The sequence below is a fragment of the Kwoniella shivajii genome, chromosome 4 (genome assembly GCF_035658355.1).
Source record: "Kwoniella shivajii chromosome 4, complete sequence".
Taxonomy (NCBI): domain Eukaryota; kingdom Fungi; phylum Basidiomycota; class Tremellomycetes; order Tremellales; family Cryptococcaceae; genus Kwoniella; species Kwoniella shivajii.
In genome coordinates this window covers 317098-338209 of record NC_085911.1, presented here as the reverse complement: position 1 = coordinate 338209, position 21112 = coordinate 317098, and the positions used below count along the sequence as shown (strand labels likewise).

Here is a 21112-nt window from a genome sequence, read left to right as displayed (position 1 = left end):
ACATTCGTCATATTGATTGAATTTGAAGGGATCGAAATAATTAGAAAAACTGAGAATGAAAAGAAATGAAAATATGCCCCGGCGTTTTACCAATCATAATAAAAGATAATACCGTTTGTGGCACATCTCAACGCGTTTCACATGTACCAGTAAGCTCTCATTAATTATACTCACTGGCTTGGTGTGTCTGCATGAAGGCATTTGACGAACGTAGAGGCACAGCAACGAATGATTCAGGCATTGACATGTACGTTCTTGACAATTTACATGTACAACTTAACTTGTTAATTTACATATGTACAACTGTGTGCTGTTTTTGGACACCAGACTTGTGTCCGATATTTCTCCTTTTTCCGTTTCACGTGAACCATAGCTTTTACCAACCAACATCACCACCGACCCATTTCTTCAATTCCAAATGTCGTTTACCAGCTTTCTTACTTAGCACCCATCGTTCAAGTTGATAAGTTTCATATGCACCTTCAGTCTCTTTCATCGCTTTCATATGTTTAGGTCCCGAGATAGCCTTAATTGCATGTCGACGTCTGAGGTAGATAGAGAAGTAACCGTCAGCATTTTTCTTTTCACGAGATTAACGACCATTCCGTGTAGGGGCAACTCACGATTGCCAAATACAAGTAGCTAAATTCAGTCCTGTATGGTCAGGTACACCATACCAGTACATTACCAAACCACCGTTCTTTACAGCTTCTTCGTGAGCTTCACGATCTGCTTTGTATAGTGATAAGTTTGCTGATTCAGGTTTGCGTCTTGATCTGAATACGACACAATACCAATCCCTTTCCACACCTTTGGGGAGTGTCTGCGGGATTCGAATTGATCAATTAGCACGATTGATCTTTCACTACTGTTTCGAACGTTCACGGGGGACTTACAAGAGATGACCAATTAAAAGCTTCATTATAAGGAGTTGAAGCATAATCTTCATCCCAAGGTTTGAAATGATGTAAAGCTTGATGTAATGCTAAACTTGCAGGATCGATATCAGGTAAACGAGTTTCAAATCCTTTTAAAGCTTCTACAACCTGTATTAATACTCTTGTGGTCTCATCTTTCTCTTTACCTTCGTCTCTACCAAGGTGATCGGGATGATCATGTCCACGATTATGATGATGATGATGATGATGATGAATATGCGATTCAGGTAAAGGTGAAAGTAAAGGAGGTAAATATAAGATTGGATTTGTTGAAATTTCGTCTGTTGTAGGTGGCAGGTGATGATGTGCAGTGACTATATTTGAATCTACGATTGACTTATCGTTGATACTTATACTACTTGAATTTGATGCTCTTCTAGTCGCAGGTGGAGAAGGTGAAGAAGAATGTATTATTTTCCTTTCAGTTGATCTACCACGCGTTTGGTCAATAGGTGAAATAGCATCGTATATTACCGAAGGTACAATATCGGAATCAGGATGATTTGATATCATTTTACGTTGTTTCCATGAAGGATTTGAACTTGAATTTGGTATCGGTGTAGTCTTCTTGTCTTTGTTTATAGAAGCGAAATGATGAGCTAGTGTCTGAGTAGCAATTGCGAACGCCATCTTGGTTATATATCTTTCTTGTTCGTCCTTTATATATATATATATATATATATATCAGTGCTTTACTACAGTGATTTAAATCAAGGTAGTCTTTGATATTCTTTTGTTTCGTGATATGTCGAGCAAAAGTGGGTCGACCAAATGTAAGGTAAGATAAGTAATCTTCAAAGGATGTCTATGCTCTTACATATATATTATATATATATATATATATACATATTTGATCCGTTCAATCCGATCAGGAATGAGGTGCTTGTAAACAACGAAAAGCACGCAAGGATTAGTTTTTCTCTCTCTCTGTGGGCTAGCTGTTTTTAAGTCTGTCTGATGTTAAAGACGGGTGATTTTCCATTATGGTGATGATTGAAAGTGATAAACGTAAAATGTCGCCATAGCCTAATTCCAATTGAAAAAAAGGACCCAAAAAGTACCCATGTGCCAAGCTCATTCTCTTCTCTTCCAGCGATACAGTACGTGTACAGTACTATCACAGATCGCACGTTATATGAGTCGATATACAGTAAATAAGGCGTATTGATTTCCAAAAGGTTTGACTCTTAGAAGATGTTTATTGGCTAGTCTCACTATTGACGAATATATTCGATCATGGATGAGTCACTATGGCGTGATTCCCATTATTCAATTTCGTTCGCTGTTTTCGCCACCATCTTGGAAATCAGCCACGACGATCTCCCGTTTCCATGTGCCTGAAGGTAAAAAATATTTACGCTTAAAACATGCCGAAAGTTACATTAATATTATATTTCTGTCGCGATATTGCTTGTGAGTGGTCGCGATGAGGATTACTGACGAAGAATCGCGTGTGATAGAGGCACAACAGAGAACATATAGCTTGAGTCGTAGTAAGCTCCTGATAGCTGAGGTTATGAAGTTTTTACTCGAAATCATGAGTTGGCATCATGTTGACTATCTATCACGGCCACCAAGAACCGAGCAAAAAAATGGATGTAATAACATCAGTATGAATGTTTATCAATACGAATGTTCATCTTGATGTGATAAAAGTATAGTGTACAAATGTATATCGACGTATATCTACTTGACAGATGAATGTGGTGTGGTCTGCTTATAAAAAGAACCCATATATATATATATCTGTTTGAACGCTTCTCACACAGCTTACTTTATTTCTTGTCAAATTTTATTTGGCTCTCATATATCCCGACTTTGATCAAACTTCTTTACCCATTGGACGACCTTCTCCCAATTTCCTACTCTTTCCACCCCTGGCGGTAACCAACCTTCTTTAATCTTTTTCTGTCTCAGTCTCTCCGATTCATCCAATAAACCTTTCTGTTCCTTCTCCAGATATGTCATCGCTTCTAATTCTGCTTTTTGAGTTGGATCATGTACTATCGCGTTCCATGGATATTCACCAAATAACAGTACTTTGGTGGGTAAATTGTGAGGATATTTTGATGTTGATACATCGTATGCGTTTTCGGAGGAATCATCAATCAGGAATAAGGAGGATGTCGAGTGGATTATCTAAATTACGAGTGGCATTAGCCTCTTGGTTATATCGGGTCGGGTGCCAGCATACATAGGTATCAAGATGAACCTAATGTTTCTCCTCAGGAGTAAAGACTGTACTGAAGTTCACACATGAAGCCGCAACTCACCTCTGCTTTCGATCGTTTATGATGTGAAACCACCGCTTTCCTAGCTACATGACCTTCCTTTTCTTCTTTTGTAGGTTCTAGATGTTGGAAAGCGCCAGTAAAGTGGATTTCATCGAATACTGATTTTAGCCAAAAAGAAAAGGTAGCAACATATAGATCGTGAGTATATTGAATCGGTTCGCAGCATGTAATGTAGACTTACTATCAGGTAGATACTTTGTAATCCACTCTTCTGTTCCCGTTCTCTGAGTCTCGGATCGAGCTGTTATAATTATCAAGCTGATTGTAGAATGGGCAAGAATCAGCTTGCGTGCTTAAGGGCCATCTACGACTAAGTCTCCGAAGTAGTCGACTCACTCATAACCTAAATCTTTTAATTGGTGGAGTGCTTCTTTAGCTCCCGGCACGGGAGGTGCTCGCATATATAAACCACCTTGATATAATTTCGCCTAAACATAGGATAGAAAATTGTTAGTGGAGATACACAGATGGCAACGTAGCTAGGGTAGATGTTGACCTACAACCATTCCTACGGTCTCTTCCGGAGAACCCCAGCCTCTGTTCATCCAATATAAATAATTCTTGAAATCATCTAATGTTAATGGTGGTTGAGTGTTGAATAATTCATTATGCACTAAAGAAGATATTATCAGCTCCTTGAGTATTGATGTGTGTGACGTGTAAAGTTGGGCGTGACAAGGTTGACGACGATGGTCATGTCTTTTGGCGAAGAAAGATGGAAAGAATGACATGTAGGTACCTCAAGGAAAAAAAATGGTGTCACTTACTATGGACGATGGTAGCATTGGTCTGACTAAGGAGAACGATGACGGTAAAGAAAAGTAAGTCAGCATTTAGGCTTATACTCATCCGAGATGATCATCTACGCCTCCTCTATATTTCGCGTGCCCTGGGCCTCGACGACTATGATTATAGTAGATTACTCAAAGGCCGAACGAATAGTCGATTTACGGGAGCATTGATTGGGAGATTTGAGATGAAACGACATAGATCAAAGAAAATAAATTGAGTATTACTCACCACAAAACATCATCCATGTCAACAGCTATGATTCCTTTCCAGCCTCTTCTTGAAGGAGTTGTCATTCCACTAGCTAAGATAGTTTCGACGTCTTCTTCCTTCTCTCTAGGTGGTATATCATTCGACATCTTGCGGTACTTCTCCAATGTCTGTATCGCCGAATGAAGTCAGGATAATCGTTATGGTTTGGAATTTATGCCTTTTCTTTCAGATTGAATTTCTCTATCAACGAATCGTGCAGAACTTTGGAACGGCACTTTTGACCTATCAGTTTTGGATCTCCGTTGAACTTCCGATCCGTTATCACTATCAGAAAAGGTTTCCGCTTCCTTCTTCACAAAGGCGATGCAGGGGAACTTCGTTGAACCTTTGTTCTACTTATACTTCTTTCTCTTTCAATTGGTTGTGGTGATTGTGTAGTGACTCCTCAAGACATATAAAACGTATCAACGAATCGAATTGAGGATATGTTCGAGGTATTGCATGCCGAAAGCCGTTTTTGCAGCCGTTTTTGACTCGCTGATTCCAGGTAAATGAGATTAAAGTTTGTTTACCCTTTGTTGGCGAAGCGAGATTAATGCCGTGATACAATGATGTAGTGGATCGTAATGGTTGTGGTAATGGTTGTGGTAATGGTTGTGGTGGTAGTAGTAGTGGTAATGAATGGTGGTTGGTGGTTGTGCACCCATACAAGTGGAATCGAGCGCTCTCTCTTTTCTATATATACTCAGCAGATGTGTACGAATCATTTGTCCTTTTTCAGGTAAAGCGAATAAGAAAAGTAAAAACACCGAGGAGGTAACGTTAATGCATGAGAAGCAACAAGTTCAGATTCGGACCCATATGGGTTCTCATACTCTTCTGAATTGAATTGAATAAAAGGTACACTTCGGTTCCGCTTGTGTTCTGATGGTTATAGAGTACTTGGTGTCTCTCATGATCATCCACTCGGACTATTGAACCGTTGGATTCCGGAGTCAATTCGAGGTCATAGCATCATATCAAATCATCTTTAATGACGGTCACTAAACCCTAAGATACCCTCATCTTCAAACACTTCATCCGCAGGCTCGTCGTTGTCTGTTACGCGGGTTTGAAAATGCATGTAGGTTCAGAAATGGTAGATCTGCTGATCCCACTATCATCAATTTGACTAATCTCTATTTTGTTCTTATCGTTTTACAATATTACAATCTTTTGCTATAAGTTTACAACGTCTACACTGAGATCGAACAGAAACAAATAGACTTTTGCAACCCTGCACCAAAGAATCACCACAAACCCTTTTGTCAACATTGTCACCTCATTTCGTCTATAAAGAAACAATCAACAGGTCTTCTCGATCATCTCCGCAATTCCTTCCTTTGGGATTAACAGACCCAGTCTAGTGCATCAATCACGGGATGGCGTTGTACCTTGAGTCACCAACATCCGATCAATCACCTCCGTTATACGCTCTGTGCGTTGCGGCACCCGAGGATGATCCTATCAAAGGAGGTGGTCCGACACTACTGTTCAGAGGAGGTAAATTAGGTCCACCATTCCCAGTTGTCACATTAGCATGGTGTCCGTGCCCATGCCCATGTCCGTTTCCGTGTGCAGGATGATTAGAATGTACAGGATATTCTCTTGCAAAACCTCTATCGGAAGCATATTCGTAATGCGGAACACTTTGTTGACTTTGACTTTGATGGTGATGATGATGGTGTTGACTCTGATGTTGATAATGACTATCATGTGATGATGGTCGATGAGAAGATGGTATAGGGTCATATCTATTATTAGAGGAAGAGTACGAATTGGATCTGTGCGCTGATAAAGGTATGGGTGGAACCGCATGGGGAGACTGATGGGTATCAGGCCATGGAGATCTATGTGCCATGTGATTTGGAGGAGCTTGATGAGTATTCATTGGAATAGGAGTCGTGGTTGCCGCTCTCTCATTCGCCCTATACATATCAGTCCTTGTTGTAGACGTAGGGCCATTTGACCAAGATGATGTTGATGTTGTAGGATACGGTGACGGAGCCGGTAGAGACGATGCGTTCCGATATCGGTCCAGATCAGGTCTTTGTTCATATCGACCATATGCAGAGGCTGAGGCTGAGGACGATGTTGGAATAGGTGGGATTGATCGAGGGGAAGGTCTTGTCATTCCATCTAAATCTCTTTCGTCAACCGTGCCATCAGACGCAGCATCGATCGTATCCGAATTGGAATAACCAGTTGAAGGTCTTTTATCTGATATCGTAGGAGCGTCATCGTTGAGCAAAGCTGATATTCGCATTCCTCCAGTTCTTGAGACAGGTTTGAGGGGAGTCAGATCAGGTCCTGCAGTTGAACCTGGTGCATGAGGTGGACTGGGTGGGAACATGGCCAATCTAGGTTCATATCGATCTTGATTCATGTATGAAGGGTAGGCATCGTAAATTGTTCGAGTAGGTTGGGCAGAACGGAACACCTCACCGGCAGACTGTAGAGACAAAGACGTCAGTAAAAGGGGAACTGTGGTATTGATAAACAGTTTGAAATAACTCACTATGTTGGATACCGGCGATACTCCCCCACCCAAGCTCTTTCTATCCTCTTCGGGTTTGATCGCTGAAGTAGGTATAGGAATACCACTACCATCGACCAGTTCAGTCCTGTGTCCTTCCAGGAAGTTGCCAACTTGTCTCTCCGATTTTCCCTTCAAATGCGCTGCAATCGCCTTGACGTCTACTCCATGCACGGCCACTAATTCTTTCACTTTCCTCTTCTCTTCCACAGACCAGTAAGAATTAGTGGCTGATCTTCTATTGGGTTTGTCGGTGGTTGGGGTGATACCAGGAGTGGTGGCAGTGGGAATCAAGCTTGCGATGGGAGTTGCGGTAGGATCAAGGATGCTGACAGGTTCTGTAGGTTCAGCCAAAACTTTCCTACGTTTACCCGCTCTCTTGATTGGTGGCAGAAGTTCCGACTGAGCAGCAGCTGGATCGACGGAATCTGGATCTGTCGATTTGGCGACAGGCGTAGCGGTGTCTGGTGCAGGAATAGCAGGAATAGCAGGATCGGCCGATATGATCGTAGATGGCGTGGAAGGGATAGCAGGAAGAATCACTTGATTATCCGAGGTGGAGCTTGCTCTGGGTCGTTTAGCAGTCTTGACCGTCATCCTCAATTTAGACTTGGGAGCAATAGTCGATGGAACTTCACTTCCAGCTCTCGAGGTAACTGTAGAATCGAGTTTCTCTTCACCATCTTCATTGGTGGTGGAGGTGATGCTTGCTGCAGTAGTTTTCCTCTTTCTTCCACTTGCCACACCTCCCTCAGAAAGATTTCCCAGGAGTTTGCCTTTCTTAGCACTTGTTCCGGGGACTATAGATTCTGCGCGCTCTCTGTTTCCTCGAGCGGGTGTACTGACTTCCGAAGCTGCGATGGGTTTTTGTCGATCGAGATCTGCCAGAAGAGAACTACTCTTTCCACCTTTCTTGATAGGGATAGTTTTCTTCTTTCCACCGCCTCGTTTACTTGCTAACATGCCTTTATAATCGACCTCCTTTTTCGTGCGATAGTAATATAAAACGCAATCAGAGGCAGTTTTGTTAGGTATACCATCTGCAACTCTACCAAATTGTTTTGGGTAAGCCATATATCTTCTCACAAATAGAGCTCTTTCTTCTGCGGTCCATATAGGTTCAGCATTGCCCTTGAAATCGTAAAAAGACAGAGGATCTTCGATGAGATCATTGTCATCATCATATCGAAGCTTCCGCTCTTCATCCAAATACATGTCGGGCACGACGGCGGATGTTTTGTTAGCTCGATATGTTGGATCCTTCGCTGCCGTATCGGCAAGTCCAGCAAGAATCGCTTCAAACTCTGCTTCAGTCGATACGGCATCACCCACACCTCTTCTCCTATTTCCTCGAGCGTTGAATACTTCCTCCGGCAATGGTGTAGTAGGCGCTATAGGCCCAGGAGTGACAACAGGCAATATTGCTCCAGGGATAGCGTACAAATCGACTGGAGGCTGACCGCGTTTCTCCATGAGTGTATCAAGAAAGTTACAGTGTTCTTGCCATTCCTCATCGAGGTCTAGGTATTCGTTCTTGAGTTGTTCGGTCTTCTCTTCCAACCAACGCTTCTCTCGAGCTATTGCAGTGGCAACGAGATTGGTTACAATCCGTTGGTTATCATTGAGAGGCCATGTAATCTTCTGTAGCATGAAAGGTCGATCTTCATTCTTGACCACTAACTCTCTGGATGTAGGTTCTGGAGCGGCTGCGATGTTCCAAGTAATGATAGATGTTTGATCGAAAGATACACTTTTGGTCTGAGCAGCTTTGATAGCAGCAATCAGATTGGCCTGCTTTATCTCCTCTGGCGCATCCTCAAACATGGGTGTATCCCTTTCATCTATTTCCCCAGTCTTTGGCCCAGCTTCCGTTTCAGCATCAGTAGAGGTAGAGTACGCAGTGGGCATAGGATCTCTTCTTGGCGTGTTAACGCCAAAAGGTGATGATAACGGACCGCTGGTAGGAGGGAGTTGCACAGCCCGTCGTTCAGCAATAGTGACTCGTCTCACAGCTTGACTCGGTTGAGTATCAGTAGGTTCGGTTTCCAAAGAGGTGCTGACCAGAGGAGGAGGAACTCGAGGAGAGGTGAGACTGGGTTTATCGTGGACTAGAGGAGCAGCAGACGTAGGACTCAGTACAGCTCCTTGCTCCTATAGAACGAGGTCAGCTATGCTACGCACATGAGAGCGCAATAATTCCACACTCACTTCTTGTAGGAATTCCACAATGACCGCAGCTAGTCCATGCGTGACAGCAGACTCTGAGGGTGAGGTCGGAGCTGCCGGTGTGGAATCACGCTGGACTGGTCCCTCGTCCATGTCTTTTTCGAAGTCTGATGATTTAATTGTTGACCCTGAGTTGTTCAACAAGTCGCCATCCACGATGACGGTCGGTTTCTGTATCTCGCTCGACGTTGCAATAATAACTTCGGGCGGCAAAAGATTTGGACTTGGCAGCTCCTTGACCACGTCGGCTTGATGTGCAGCTGGAACCTCTACTTGCATTGCTATCGGACTCTCCTCGGTAATCGCCTCATCGACTTTCATACTTGAAACAGGTTTCTCGTCCACGATCAAGTCTAGTCCTTGCAACTTCGATTCGTCAGCCAGTCGAGAGTCGGATGCGCTAAGTGCGTGAACCGGGATAGCTTGCTCGGTTGGCCCATCCGCCTTCAATTTTGACGGCGATCCATTTTTGCCTCCTTCGCGTTGTACAGCTAGAGCAGGTTCAAGCTTTTCCACGAGTGGCCGACGATCAATCTGCATCTCCTCTCGCTCAACAATTGTCTGCTTGACCTCATCTAGCTGATCGACAGGCATTTGTGATATCGATGTGGGATGAGTTGACTGTTTGGGGGGTGGGGAAGCCGGAGTATCTGGTCGTGAAATGATTTCAGGAATTTGTAATCCAACATTGGCTTCTTTGGGTGGTTGGGATGCTCCGGCATTTTCCGTATTTGTATATGCTGTTGTAGGAGGAATTGGAGGCGTAGGTGGTCTGTCATTTTTCCCTTCTTCCACAGTCCTAACTTCGTCTTTGGGTCTTACAGATTCATCGCACTTGCGAGGGGCTACTTCTCCTTCTTCCGGAATGAGAGGTTTTCGAGGTGATTTTTGTAAATCTTCTCCATCCTCAGGTTTCCATCTAGTGGGATTTGATAAACTCCTCCTTCTATTTCTACCACTACCATTCCAAGAATCATCTAGATTCCTTCTTCCCGCCCAATGCGGTGAAGGGGGTGAACCTCCGAATCTCCTATTATCTCTATCACGTTCTCTATCTCTATCCCATCTATCTCTTTCTCGTGGAGGTGAGAATGGTCTTCTGGATCTATCGTCGTTGTTATAAGACCAAGAGGGTACACGAGTCGTTTGAACGGGTGAAATAACTTCTCCTTCTTCAAGATCTTGTTCCTCTTGATCAGTTCTGATATCTGGTAACTTTGCGTGAGAATTAGGTACGCTAGAAGGACCATCTGTTTCACGTTGACGTGTAGATTCTACCGGACTTGAGGAACCTCTCTGTGATCTTGATACCCTTGCGCCAGAAGCGGAAGCAGAAGATGGAGAATTGGGTCGAGAAGGTTGGGAAGCTGCGTACATTGCAGATGACGGACCTGGTCCTCCTACGGTGACAGATCGATCAAAAGGACGAGGGGTATTTTGAGATCTATCCCTATCGTCTCTAGCTGGAGTATAAGAGGTTGTCCTTGGACCAGGGATAGATGGTAATCTAGATGTATAGGAAGGTGGAGTTTGAGCTGTAATGGATCTTGGTCCTCTAGGCGCTGAAGGTGGTGAACGAGGTGGCGGTATTCTTTCAGATGGATATCTTCCAGCCGGTGAGCTTCGCGTCTCATCCCTAAATCGATCCCTATCCCTATCTCTATCCCTATCTCTTTCGTCTCTCCTCTCTATCCATCTTCTATCATCTCTTGACCAATTGATATCCCTTTCTCTGGGTGGAGGAGCGAAATTTGAGACTCTTCGAGTTGGAACGTCAGGTCCACCATTTGTAGGTCTCCATCCACCGGGAGGATCCAGACTCAATCTATCTCTAACATCGAATCTATCACGTTCTCTCTCCCTATCGTAGCCCCTTCTTGGAGGTGAGGGCGTATAGCTTCTAGGTCTTGGACCCGGTCCGGATGAAGAATTTGGTCTATATCCTCCTTGTCGAGGTTGTGATCGATTTTGCCAGGGTGGTATTGCGTTCGAACTTGATCTGGCGAATGCAGGCTGTTGTTGTTGTTGTTGGCGACGATGACGACGAGATTTGTATCGAGACATAATTATTTCATCAAGTAACACGAGGAAAAGGTGAAGATTCAAGAATGGAAAGGAGATAAATACCGCATTGGTCAGCTTGCCTTCATGATACACACGTTGGTATATACGCTATTGATAAGGAATAGAAGAGCTTACATCTCCTGATCTATATCCATTAGTCCTTTCATCTCTATCCCTTTCGTATTCCCCTTCGCGACGAGAAGGACCAGGACCCGATGATCCATTTCCTATACGTTGTGGAGGCCCCCCTGTGGCAGTAGGAGGTAACTTATTGCTGTTACTAGGATACGAAGAGCTCGGACGTGAAGGTCCTGCTTCAGGATACATTGTCATTGAAATTAATGATGACGGTGAGTTGAAATCGTATGATACACAATAATCAATAAGACAGTATTTGTTTATGTATCTCTTCCTTTGTTGTTGTGTTTGTTTATCGTTCCTGTAAGTCTACCTTTATTTCCAAGGCATACCTGTAAAATCTGTTACAACGAACCCGGCTAACCAGGTTTCCAATTTACTATATTGATGAGGTATCTGTAGTGGAGAGTTATTGCTCTAGTTGTTTTAATTATTTATTTGATGATAGCTTGATGCAATTGGGCATAATTGAAGACATCTTTGTCTTTTTGGCCCCCCCAACAGATCTCAGATAGGTCTCTTAAAGGGAAAAGGGCTTCGAGCAGTTTATTTTAAGTCAGATCGTTATAGTTGTCCCTTTTTTAAATCCTACTCGTATGGTTTTGTTTCGTAAGTGGGAATGCACACACTGTTGAAGAAGCTAATCAAAGTATTAGAGTTTGTAATGCTGAATTAGTAGCACACCCTGAGATGTTACGAATTGATTACAAATCAACCTTTCATCCTTGGTTTCTGAGAGGCGGTCAGTGCCACTGTCTCGGGAATAGCCGGCATTCCGAGCAAACCCCAGGCAGCCACGTGCCATAAATGAGATGTTCCAGTTTTAAGCTTGTAATGATTACGTCATTGGAATGTAAAGCTGTTGATTGTTGACGACATATAATGATGGTATTGGGATGTGTGCTGTCTATATATATATATATATAGCTGATACATGAATACCGCCACCCACCTTCACCACTTGTCTTTCATTTCGAACTACTATCGACCAGTCAATCACTGAGACAGATCATCAACAATATGGCCAATCTAATTCAAGGTTTACTCAATACCGTCCAAGTGAGTTTCCCCATTCAACCAGCTGTATCAGTAGGCCTTACACACTACCGCACTTGGCTTTTCCATGTTACTTTTCTCCCTCTAATCGAAGGTTTTGGCTGATATGCTTCCTTTCTTGCTAGGGTATATTCCAGAGTCTCTTTGCTGTCATCCAATCCTTCTTCAACGTCATTTACTCTCTAGTCCACGGTGTAGTCTCACTCGTTTGGAACTTGTTGGAGGGTATTGCCGAATTTGTCGGTGCATCAGTACACTTTGTGATCTGTAAGCTGGTCCCCTCCTCTTTTCTGTAGACCTCATTGTCCTACTAGGGATCTCGCAGTCAGCTGACTTCTCGGTGCCAATAGCCAACATCGTCATCATTGGTTTAGTTGTCGTCGGACTAGTTATATACAATGATAGGAACAAAAGAGGTACTATCGGTAATGATTTGAAAAAGAAGGCTCAGTAAGCCAAACAATCCCTCACCTCAGAATAGCGGGGTCAGTGTCCGGGAAAAGATATTATGGACTACGGGAGAAAAGGAATCATTTAAGGAATCGTCATTCAAGGAGAAACAGTGTAAATAGTCTATAGTGTGTAATCTGGCTTTTCGAAATGTATATGTCCATATTCATTTATCCCAGATATTTCAGAGAAGCATCCAAATTTTCTCAACCATTCGGTCCGGACAGCGTTGATTTGAGAATCTGGAGACGATAGAACGGCCAACGTCATGATGGACATATGAAACGTAGGGCAAAACAACGATTCGAGGTGTGGGGCACCCGAAAAGGTTAAAACTCGATCACAACAAGTAAACAAACGAAAAGTTGATCGATACACATGTTTCACCTGACAATGACATCCTGACAGGAGCTGTTCTTGGAAATGACAGTACCATTTCTCAGTACCGTATATTGGCTAGTACAGAACATCCAATATGTCGTTAGTCATGTCGTTCATGTTTCTTTGTCCATCGTCTTGTCGTCGTTAGGAGAGGTAAAAACTGATTTATGTCTTTTGTTAGATAGCTATTGTTTTTGGTATAGCGACTATTGCTTGCTCAGTAGCTTCATGGTACATCCTTCGATGGCTGATACCATCCCCACGAGCTTATATACCCTTCCTACGATCGAACCCCAAGACTGTCGCTGGACGAAGAACCAGTGGTTCTAAAACGAAGGACGTAAAGCTATCGATCAACGATAAAAGGGTGACCAGAGCAAGTACTGCTAAGAGGCGTCAAAAGAGTAAATCAGCGATATCTGGATTAGGTGCACTCGTATCTTCAACTCTAGGTTCAGGTATGTCACATTCATCCGCCTTATTCAGACTAGGGAATTGAGCTGAATTTCCAACGAACGATTGTTAGTTTTATTCTTATGTTCAATTGCTTCTGGTCTGATATGCGCATATTCCCTTACTGAGAAGGGATGTTACACTCTCCGACACATAGGGATGTGAGTATATTGTTAAAAGCTTATTCCAATGGACTGGACGACCGAATTGAAAATCGGCTGATGAGGGATTGTACAGACTGGAATGGTTACCATGGAAACAAGGTCTAAAATGCTATAAAACACGGTGGGACTGGTAAGTCCCCTTCTCCATCTATTGATAAATGATGAACTCCTCGCTCACTAAAATAAACTCGAATTCTCAATAGGGTTGCTGATATTCTAGGAGAGGTCATGTTGAATATCTTGCAGGGTCATGACTTTGGTGGTTTAGGGATCAAAAGCATGTAATTATACTTCACAAAAGAACACCTCACGTCGAGCAAACATGATTATCTTGTCACTGCAACCCGAGCGACGATTCCGAACAGGTCTCATGATCATCACACGAGTTTTCGACTGATAAGAAGAACGTTCATATCTGAATTTGAATCAGAATAACTACGATTGATAGTTTCGAAAGAAAGCTGATCAATCTTCAGATTACCATTTTCCCTCACCCTGCCCTCGAAATACCGACAGTTGACATACATCAAGCACAGTCGCTGTCTGATTGCGATGCCGCTTCATGAGAGTATTCCGAGACTAGAATAATCTGACATTGAGCGTAGGCATATTGTAGAACCGTCGGTCTTCACATCCAATCTTCAGAAAGAATATCTTCTATTCGCTTCTGGGATTGCTTGGTCCGCCTGATATTCAGTGCATGTTGTACGACTTCCGGGCCTCTTGCTCTTATTCGACTTGTGATGTTGAAATATTCTGCATAAAAAGAAACGACCAAAATACCAGCTTGATCCAACGCATGTTCATCCAAACAGAGCTTTAGATCCCCCAATCTCTCTAGTCTGTTTTCAACCGGTTTTAGTTCAGGTACATTCAAACGAAATCGTAACTGAGAAAGTCGCGATTTCATATACTTCCGAAAGAAATCTAACTTTGGAGGACATTTTCTTTCCTTTGATCGATACAACACCCACTCAAATATACATTCATTGACATAGGAAGCAGAAAGCCTCGGTCATTCGCGTCTGAATTATCGTCGATCGCCTTAGACCGATCATGCTTGACAACCACCCATTTACCAATCATGTGGAAAACACGTTTCACAGAGGCGGTGCAATTCTAAGGAAGTCTCACTTCCCTTCCTTGTCTCCTTCTATCTGAGTCGCAGCCCTTTAAAATATGTTCTTCACATCTATACCTGGGTTTTTAAGCAGTGTAAGATCTCACCACCGTCACCATTGGGAAGATTCCTCATCCTTTGTATAAGCCAAGAGATCTTTCCTACTTCCGGTCAGTAGAAATGATCTTCACTAACTATTTATTCGGATGCAATTACATGGTATGGATCCATTTTTTTGTGGTGTAGATCAAGGGGAGATGGAGCGAAAGACGGGAAAGTCACGCCGATCAATCAAGATGTATTTTAGTATTATCATGGTCGGCGGCGGCACATGACAAGTACGGCTGAGAAGTAATTTTGAAACGTAATATGGCGTTATTCATGGGGTAATTAATGTACGATTGCACGCTGCTCCTCATCTGTCCAGTTGCCGCTTGCCTCGCTGAAAGCTGGCGATCTTTTTTGGGGGGTAAAAATTTCCGAAATACTAATATGTTTTCAGGTCTCGGATCATATGGGGGTAGCTCAGGAGCAGAAGAAAAACTTCCTTCTCCCGGTCCCTGATCATAGTGGCGATGCTCATTGTCCCTGATTGACCAGAGGTTTTTTTGCTGAGATCGACAGACTGACGAGCGCTGGTCAGTCCCCCTTCGCGTTTCTTTATGTAATTGAGAGCAAACCCCTGAAATGATCTGATGATATTCTTACAGCATAGCGGCACACTTACGATTCGGCCGGCAAAAGTCAGCAGGAAGAAGGGGAAAGGGAAGGAGGACAAACAACAAAAAAAGAAATACGCCAAACGCCTCTTTGTCATGTACATGTACATGTATGACCCGATGCAAGAGGAAAAAATGATTGGAGGATACTTTCGGTTTTGTGGGTAAGAGCTTTGTTTCTCCTAGCTCCAAGAGATATATTCTATCAATCTGAGGGCGAGATCTGTTGTTTTGGCCGATGAGGACCAATACATGTCTACAACAAACATTTTGCCTGTTGATCTTTCCAAGTCTTTTTTACCGAAGCGTCATCATTCTCGGAACCATCTCACTGAAACACAAAATACATCATTTCCCCCGTTCTCATGTTTCCCTGCCCTTGCCCAATGCCCTAGGACTTCATGACCCGCATCATACTTTCGATGACATGACTACCTTGTAATCTGAGCACGAGCACGAGCACCCTTGGCCTTTTCTTTGTTGAACCCGAAAGAATCTGAACCGCAAAAAGAAGGTGCGAATGTAAAAAGAGGGGAGAATAAAAGAGAAAAAAACATAATTACACAGTTACCATAAAAATATTTTGATCCCCCTGATTTTCACTTGCCAGTTTGGACCCTAAAAAAGGTATAATACACGTAAACCATAATAAATAATAATAAATAATAAACATATCATCTTCTCCTGTTTCCTTGTTGCCTTGCCATAAACTCGGTTGCTCCAAAACCCAAAACTTTCCTCTCAAGGGAGAAAACCTTTGATATTTCCTTAACGTTTTGTGCATTTCATCATTTAATTATCACCATCATCATCATAATTATCATCATCCCATTTTTTTGTGACTACATAATCCTTTTTTTTTCCAAGTAAAGGACAAGAACGGCTTTTCTTTGTATTAGAACGGATCGTCAGTTCCCAACTTTAATTACCAATACTCCACACCAACACCTTCATTCCGTTAGACGAAAAAATAAAGGATCGTCGTGGTCATTACCATTTTATCATTTCACACTACACCATCAAACCTTTCTTCAATCGAGATCTTCAAGATTCACATACCTTTACATTCTACTTGTTAAATTTATCAAATAGACTAAGAGACAATATCTCAGTCAATCTGGATCTCACCCGTAGCCATCCGAGATAATATAATTGTACCAACTTTGTTCACATACTATACTTTCTAGATATCCCGAATTGCAAACACGAGTAAACTCGGTTCATCTACAAAGATTCTCGTTCATTGACAACTCACTTCCTGTGGTTCACTTCATCTTTAATCACACTTTAGGACAGTGAGAAAGGACGACATTCATTGGTGTTCTAGAACGGCATAAAGGAGAACATCTGTTCAAATATCTGGAAAGGAGTATAAACATATCTAATCCGTAAGTCCAGTTTCTATCACCACTTCAGTCAAAGGGAGATTACATGTGTGTGTGTGTGCGTGCGTGCATATCTCATCATTCAAGGGATTGACCGCCGATCTGCCGTGTCATATTTGGAGACGATCATGGTCAGTGGGGTAATCAAACGGAATACGCTTTGATCATTCATTCGCCCTTTTCCCTTTCACCCTTGCAAGTCACAAACGACTGGTCAGATTTCACGTTGTCCCTCGTTTTCTTTTGTTTCTTTCCTGGAAGCGACCTTGAAAAGGATATGGCGTTTTCGGGAATCGTATTGTTTGACTGTTACCTGCTTCTTGTTGGGAGGTGGGGCGTGATGTCTTCCTTTGCTGATTCCTTGTTTTGCTTGCCCTCTTCCCTCTTTCCCTACTTCTTTCGATCAACATCATTCATTCAATCAATCATCAACATGTCACCTTGATCCAAATGCGCTTCCTTTACTCCGTTATTTTCGTGGATCTCGCCATGTTCGAACATGCAATCGAATCTCGTCAATCTACCCCCCGAAACACAACTATTGACATCCTCCTTCCTTCCGTCCGGATACGCCTAAAATCCATCAATGTATATCAATGATCGACTATCACCGTCAACATCAAAACATATATCATACGACGGTCTTTCACCATACGGTTGTTCTTGTTGTCTCTTCTTATCTTCAATCTCGATACTCCACTCTATCTACTCAATATCCGGTATTGAAATCTATCCGACTGTACTACACATTCTACACCGCACAATCGCCTCGCCTGTTTCTCTCTCGATTGTTTTCGTCATCACCTCTTTTCTTGCTTCTTGACGACAACCCCCTCCTTCTCCCTTTTGCCTCTCATTTCCTGACTGCGGGATCGCCCATACGATACCAACGCATATACCTCATCAATCACACACCTTCCTTCAATAACACACCGACAATATTCACCAATAACGACGATCCCATCAATCATCCTTCACCTGTCTTCTCCATACCATCACCTCCATCCTCTCTGCCAATATTACATTTCTTGGTTCGTTTATTTCATTCCTTCCATTCCATAATCCTCTTTGTCTTATATCAACCTTGACACCCACCCCTCACCGCGCATCGAAATATCGCCCTCCAAATCGTTCTAAAATGCATCAAAAAACGCTGTCGCTGTCACCGCTGAACACAAAAATCACTCAATATTCTACTCCTCATTCACCATATGATGACATGATGATTCCGCCTACCATCTCACAGGCAGAAGACAGCCCTGATATCGTCACGCCGGAAATATACAGATCGAACAGCTCAAACAATTCGTTGGAGGAAGATACAAAAGAGGGGGAAACAAATACACGCATACGGTTACCCCCTATTTCCACGGTAGCAACGGAACCGTTCAAAACGTCGACTATCATACACGATAACTTATTCAATATAGGCGGAACATCACCTTCTGCTTTATCACCGACATCAAAGCCTATTTCTCCCAACGGCAAGAAAATGCCAGTCAGAAGACAATCAAGATTTGACCCTATGATGGGAGAGAATGACGAGACGATGGAAGATGAAGGATATGGAGATCTTGGACAGAAGCATCCTTTTAGAAGAATAAAAGAGGAGGAATTACGAGAGCCTAGAGCAACTGCACCAGATTCGATCAGTCTACCACCTATAAAATCATTGTTTGGTGTCGCCGGCGGTAAGTATCCTTTTACATCAAAAATTGTTTATCAGTGGATCAACGATCTTTGGTTGATCGCGAATGCTGATCTCTGTTTTTATTGGTGTCACCGCAGATCATCCACCGACGCCTTCATCGTCATCATCATTGTTTCAATCACCTTCATTACCTGCTCTCATTCCCAACTCTCCATCTGGATCTCCCAGTTCAGCCCGAACATCTCGTTATTCATCCCTCACGTCATCAGCAGCTCCAGAGAATCCTACTGGCGGCTGGTGGGCATCAGAGTTTGGCAAGGATCCGTCACCGTTTCAAAACGCTCCATACCGAGTAAACTCTTTTCCTACCGTCCCCTATACAACGGAGGAACCAGGACAGAAAAGAAGAAAGTCAGATGGGCCTCCAGCTCTGAGAGATGCGGAAGAGTCAGCTAGGCTTAGGTGGCAAGCCCAGTCGAGAAATGCATCTTACCCTATGGCTCCCTCACCCCTGTCACCCATTGCTGGACCATCAAACCCAAACCCAAACCCAAACTCGATGTCATCATCTGGTCTTCGAACTCTACTTCACCCTCCTCAAGCATCATCTGCTGTTGTATCAGCCTCAATGTCCCGTTCCTCCTTCTCTGGCTCAACGAACGGTGGTCGACTATCGCCTGCCGTGGAAGATGAAGCAACTACATTCAGAAGACCTTCAGCGACGTCAAGAAATCCTTCACTTGTTGGTGGTCAGCTCTCCAGCCATTTCGCGGGACTGTCGGCGACCGACAGAGATAGGCACTTCTCGAATGATATGCCTCCGCCCCTGCAAACTGCACCACCGGAACGTAGAGGTTCATCAATGCTACCACCTCTTTCGGCCGTCGACGATAATAGACTATTACCTCCGCCGTCAAGCCTTAGTCGATCGGCGTCACCAGCGTCCGACATGATGCGTCGCCAGTCACTCACTCGACCACCTTCGCCTGAGATGTCGTCCCGTCCTGAATTGCGAAGATCGTCATTGACCGAAATCATAAAGCAAAAGAGTGGAGACATGGCAATTGCACCTCACCGATTTGGACATTCGTCAGATTTGGCGACAAGCGTTGCGATGGACAAATCATCATACTCAGAACCTTTCCCACCTATTCATTCTGCTCAACCACCGCCCTGGCCTCCTAGAAGAGAATCTGCTGAATCCATCAAATCCACCTTTGAAGGTGATGCCCCTTTGCTCTCGTTGAAGAGTAGGAAAAGATCAGTAGACACAAGACAAATCGATGAGGATACTGAGATGTCAAGAGATCCGGCAATGAGAGGAATGGAAGTTTTGGTTGCTGCTGCCGCTGTCGAAGAAGAGCGAAAAGTCCGAAATGACAGTGAAGATGGAGAAGACAGCCCACTCAAGTCAGGTAATAACCCGAATGGTGGTCCCAAATATACATGCGATTATTGTGCGAAGACCTTCTCAAGACCCAGTAGTTTAAGGATACATACGTATAGTCGTAAGTCTTTCGTCGATGTCAAGGAGGTGAACCTGCGATGCTAATGATGTCATATAGATACGGGAGAAAGACCATTTGTATGTACAGAGCCAACTTGTCGACGGCGATTTTCCGTACAATCGAACCTTAAACGACATGCAAAAGTTCACCAACTTGGTGCAGCGGCCGCCGCTGCTGCTGCCGGTCAACAAGCTGGACATCCCGTTCATGCACATCATCAACATCCGCATCCACAAATCCATCCAGGGATGCCGAGAGCACCTCATTCACATCCCGGTACTGCAGGTGGGATGTACCAACCTCAACAAGGATATTATCCTCCTCCGCCAGGATACGGCCACGGTCTTCCGCCACCGCCCCCTCCGCCGCACGGCCACCCATACCCTTCTTATGGAGACACATATGGACATGGACCACCTCCGATGCCTATGCAGAGCGGTGGTCCACCCCCTCCGCATGGTCACCCTCAACCGCCAGGTCCTGGATGGCAATCCGTCTCTTCAAGCAGGAGGACATCAAAAGATGAAGCTTACAGTGAAGAGGGGGAAGAAGACGAAGAGGAAGAAGAAGAAATTGATGAGTTAGACGAAGACGATAAGTGAAGATTTCAAGCAGAATATATATGCGTGTGCAACGGAATAGCTTTGTGCAATCATGCCGGTCAGACCTTATCATAGCTGGACTTGGACATGGAGCGGTAGGCAATGAATAGAAAAAAGGGAAGAAGCAATCTTGAAGATTAAATGTATCAATATAAACCTTGTTTCTCATTCATTCAATCTTTCTCCATTTATACTTTTTGTATGTTTTATGAACATTGATATAATCTTCCTTACAACGACAATCATGCTGATTGACATCTAGCGAGATTTGGAACATTTGCGATTGTTCGGGTGAACACGCATATAGGGATAATGCACGGATCCATGCTTTGTTCCAATTGCATCGTATCTCCAATCTGTCAATAGATGATCTGTCCTCGTACGAT

At 43.5% G+C, this 21112-nt stretch overlaps 6 protein-coding genes across 6 annotated transcripts; 3 read left to right on the top strand and 3 right to left on the bottom strand.

Annotated features, from left to right (window-relative positions):
• Window positions 1-376: 376 nt before the first annotated feature.
• On the bottom strand, window positions 377-1568 carry IL334_003111 (uncharacterized protein; the record flags this gene model as incomplete). The annotated part of the gene is made up of 3 exons (XM_062934847.1): window positions 377-545; window positions 624-823; window positions 897-1568. 3 exons carry the CDS (start codon window positions 1566-1568, stop codon window positions 377-379), a joined length of 1041 nt encoding a protein of 346 aa, XP_062790898.1.
• Window positions 1569-2741: 1173 nt separating this feature from the next.
• On the bottom strand, window positions 2742-4380 carry IL334_003110 (uncharacterized protein; the record flags this gene model as incomplete). Its single annotated transcript, XM_062934846.1, has 7 exons — window positions 2742-3077; window positions 3212-3330; window positions 3414-3490; window positions 3569-3660; window positions 3733-3845; window positions 4000-4025; window positions 4253-4380. The coding sequence occupies 7 exons, from the start codon at window positions 4378-4380 to the stop codon at window positions 2742-2744; spliced, it is 891 nt and encodes a 296-aa protein (XP_062790897.1).
• A 1307-nt stretch (window positions 4381-5687) lies between these two features.
• IL334_003109 (uncharacterized protein) lies at window positions 5688-11426 on the bottom strand (the record flags this gene model as incomplete). The annotated part of the gene is made up of 4 exons (XM_062934845.1): window positions 5688-6725; window positions 6792-8960; window positions 9018-11048; window positions 11235-11426. The coding sequence occupies 4 exons, from the start codon at window positions 11424-11426 to the stop codon at window positions 5688-5690; spliced, it is 5430 nt and encodes a 1809-aa protein (XP_062790896.1).
• Window positions 11427-12257: 831 nt separating this feature from the next.
• Window positions 12258-12747, top strand: IL334_003108 (uncharacterized protein; the record flags this gene model as incomplete). Its single annotated transcript, XM_062934844.1, has 3 exons — window positions 12258-12296; window positions 12419-12560; window positions 12644-12747. 3 exons carry the CDS (start codon window positions 12258-12260, stop codon window positions 12745-12747), a joined length of 285 nt encoding a protein of 94 aa, XP_062790895.1.
• A 419-nt stretch (window positions 12748-13166) lies between these two features.
• On the top strand, window positions 13167-14026 carry IL334_003107 (uncharacterized protein; the record flags this gene model as incomplete). The annotated part of the gene is made up of 5 exons (XM_062934843.1): window positions 13167-13223; window positions 13306-13582; window positions 13651-13738; window positions 13815-13871; window positions 13945-14026. The coding sequence occupies 5 exons, from the start codon at window positions 13167-13169 to the stop codon at window positions 14024-14026; spliced, it is 561 nt and encodes a 186-aa protein (XP_062790894.1).
• A 4077-nt stretch (window positions 14027-18103) lies between these two features.
• Window positions 18104-20726, top strand: IL334_003106 (uncharacterized protein; the record flags this gene model as incomplete). The annotated part of the gene is made up of 3 exons (XM_062934842.1): window positions 18104-18656; window positions 18754-20124; window positions 20182-20726. 3 exons carry the CDS (start codon window positions 18104-18106, stop codon window positions 20724-20726), a joined length of 2469 nt encoding a protein of 822 aa, XP_062790893.1.
• Between the last annotated feature and the right edge of the window lie 386 nt (window positions 20727-21112).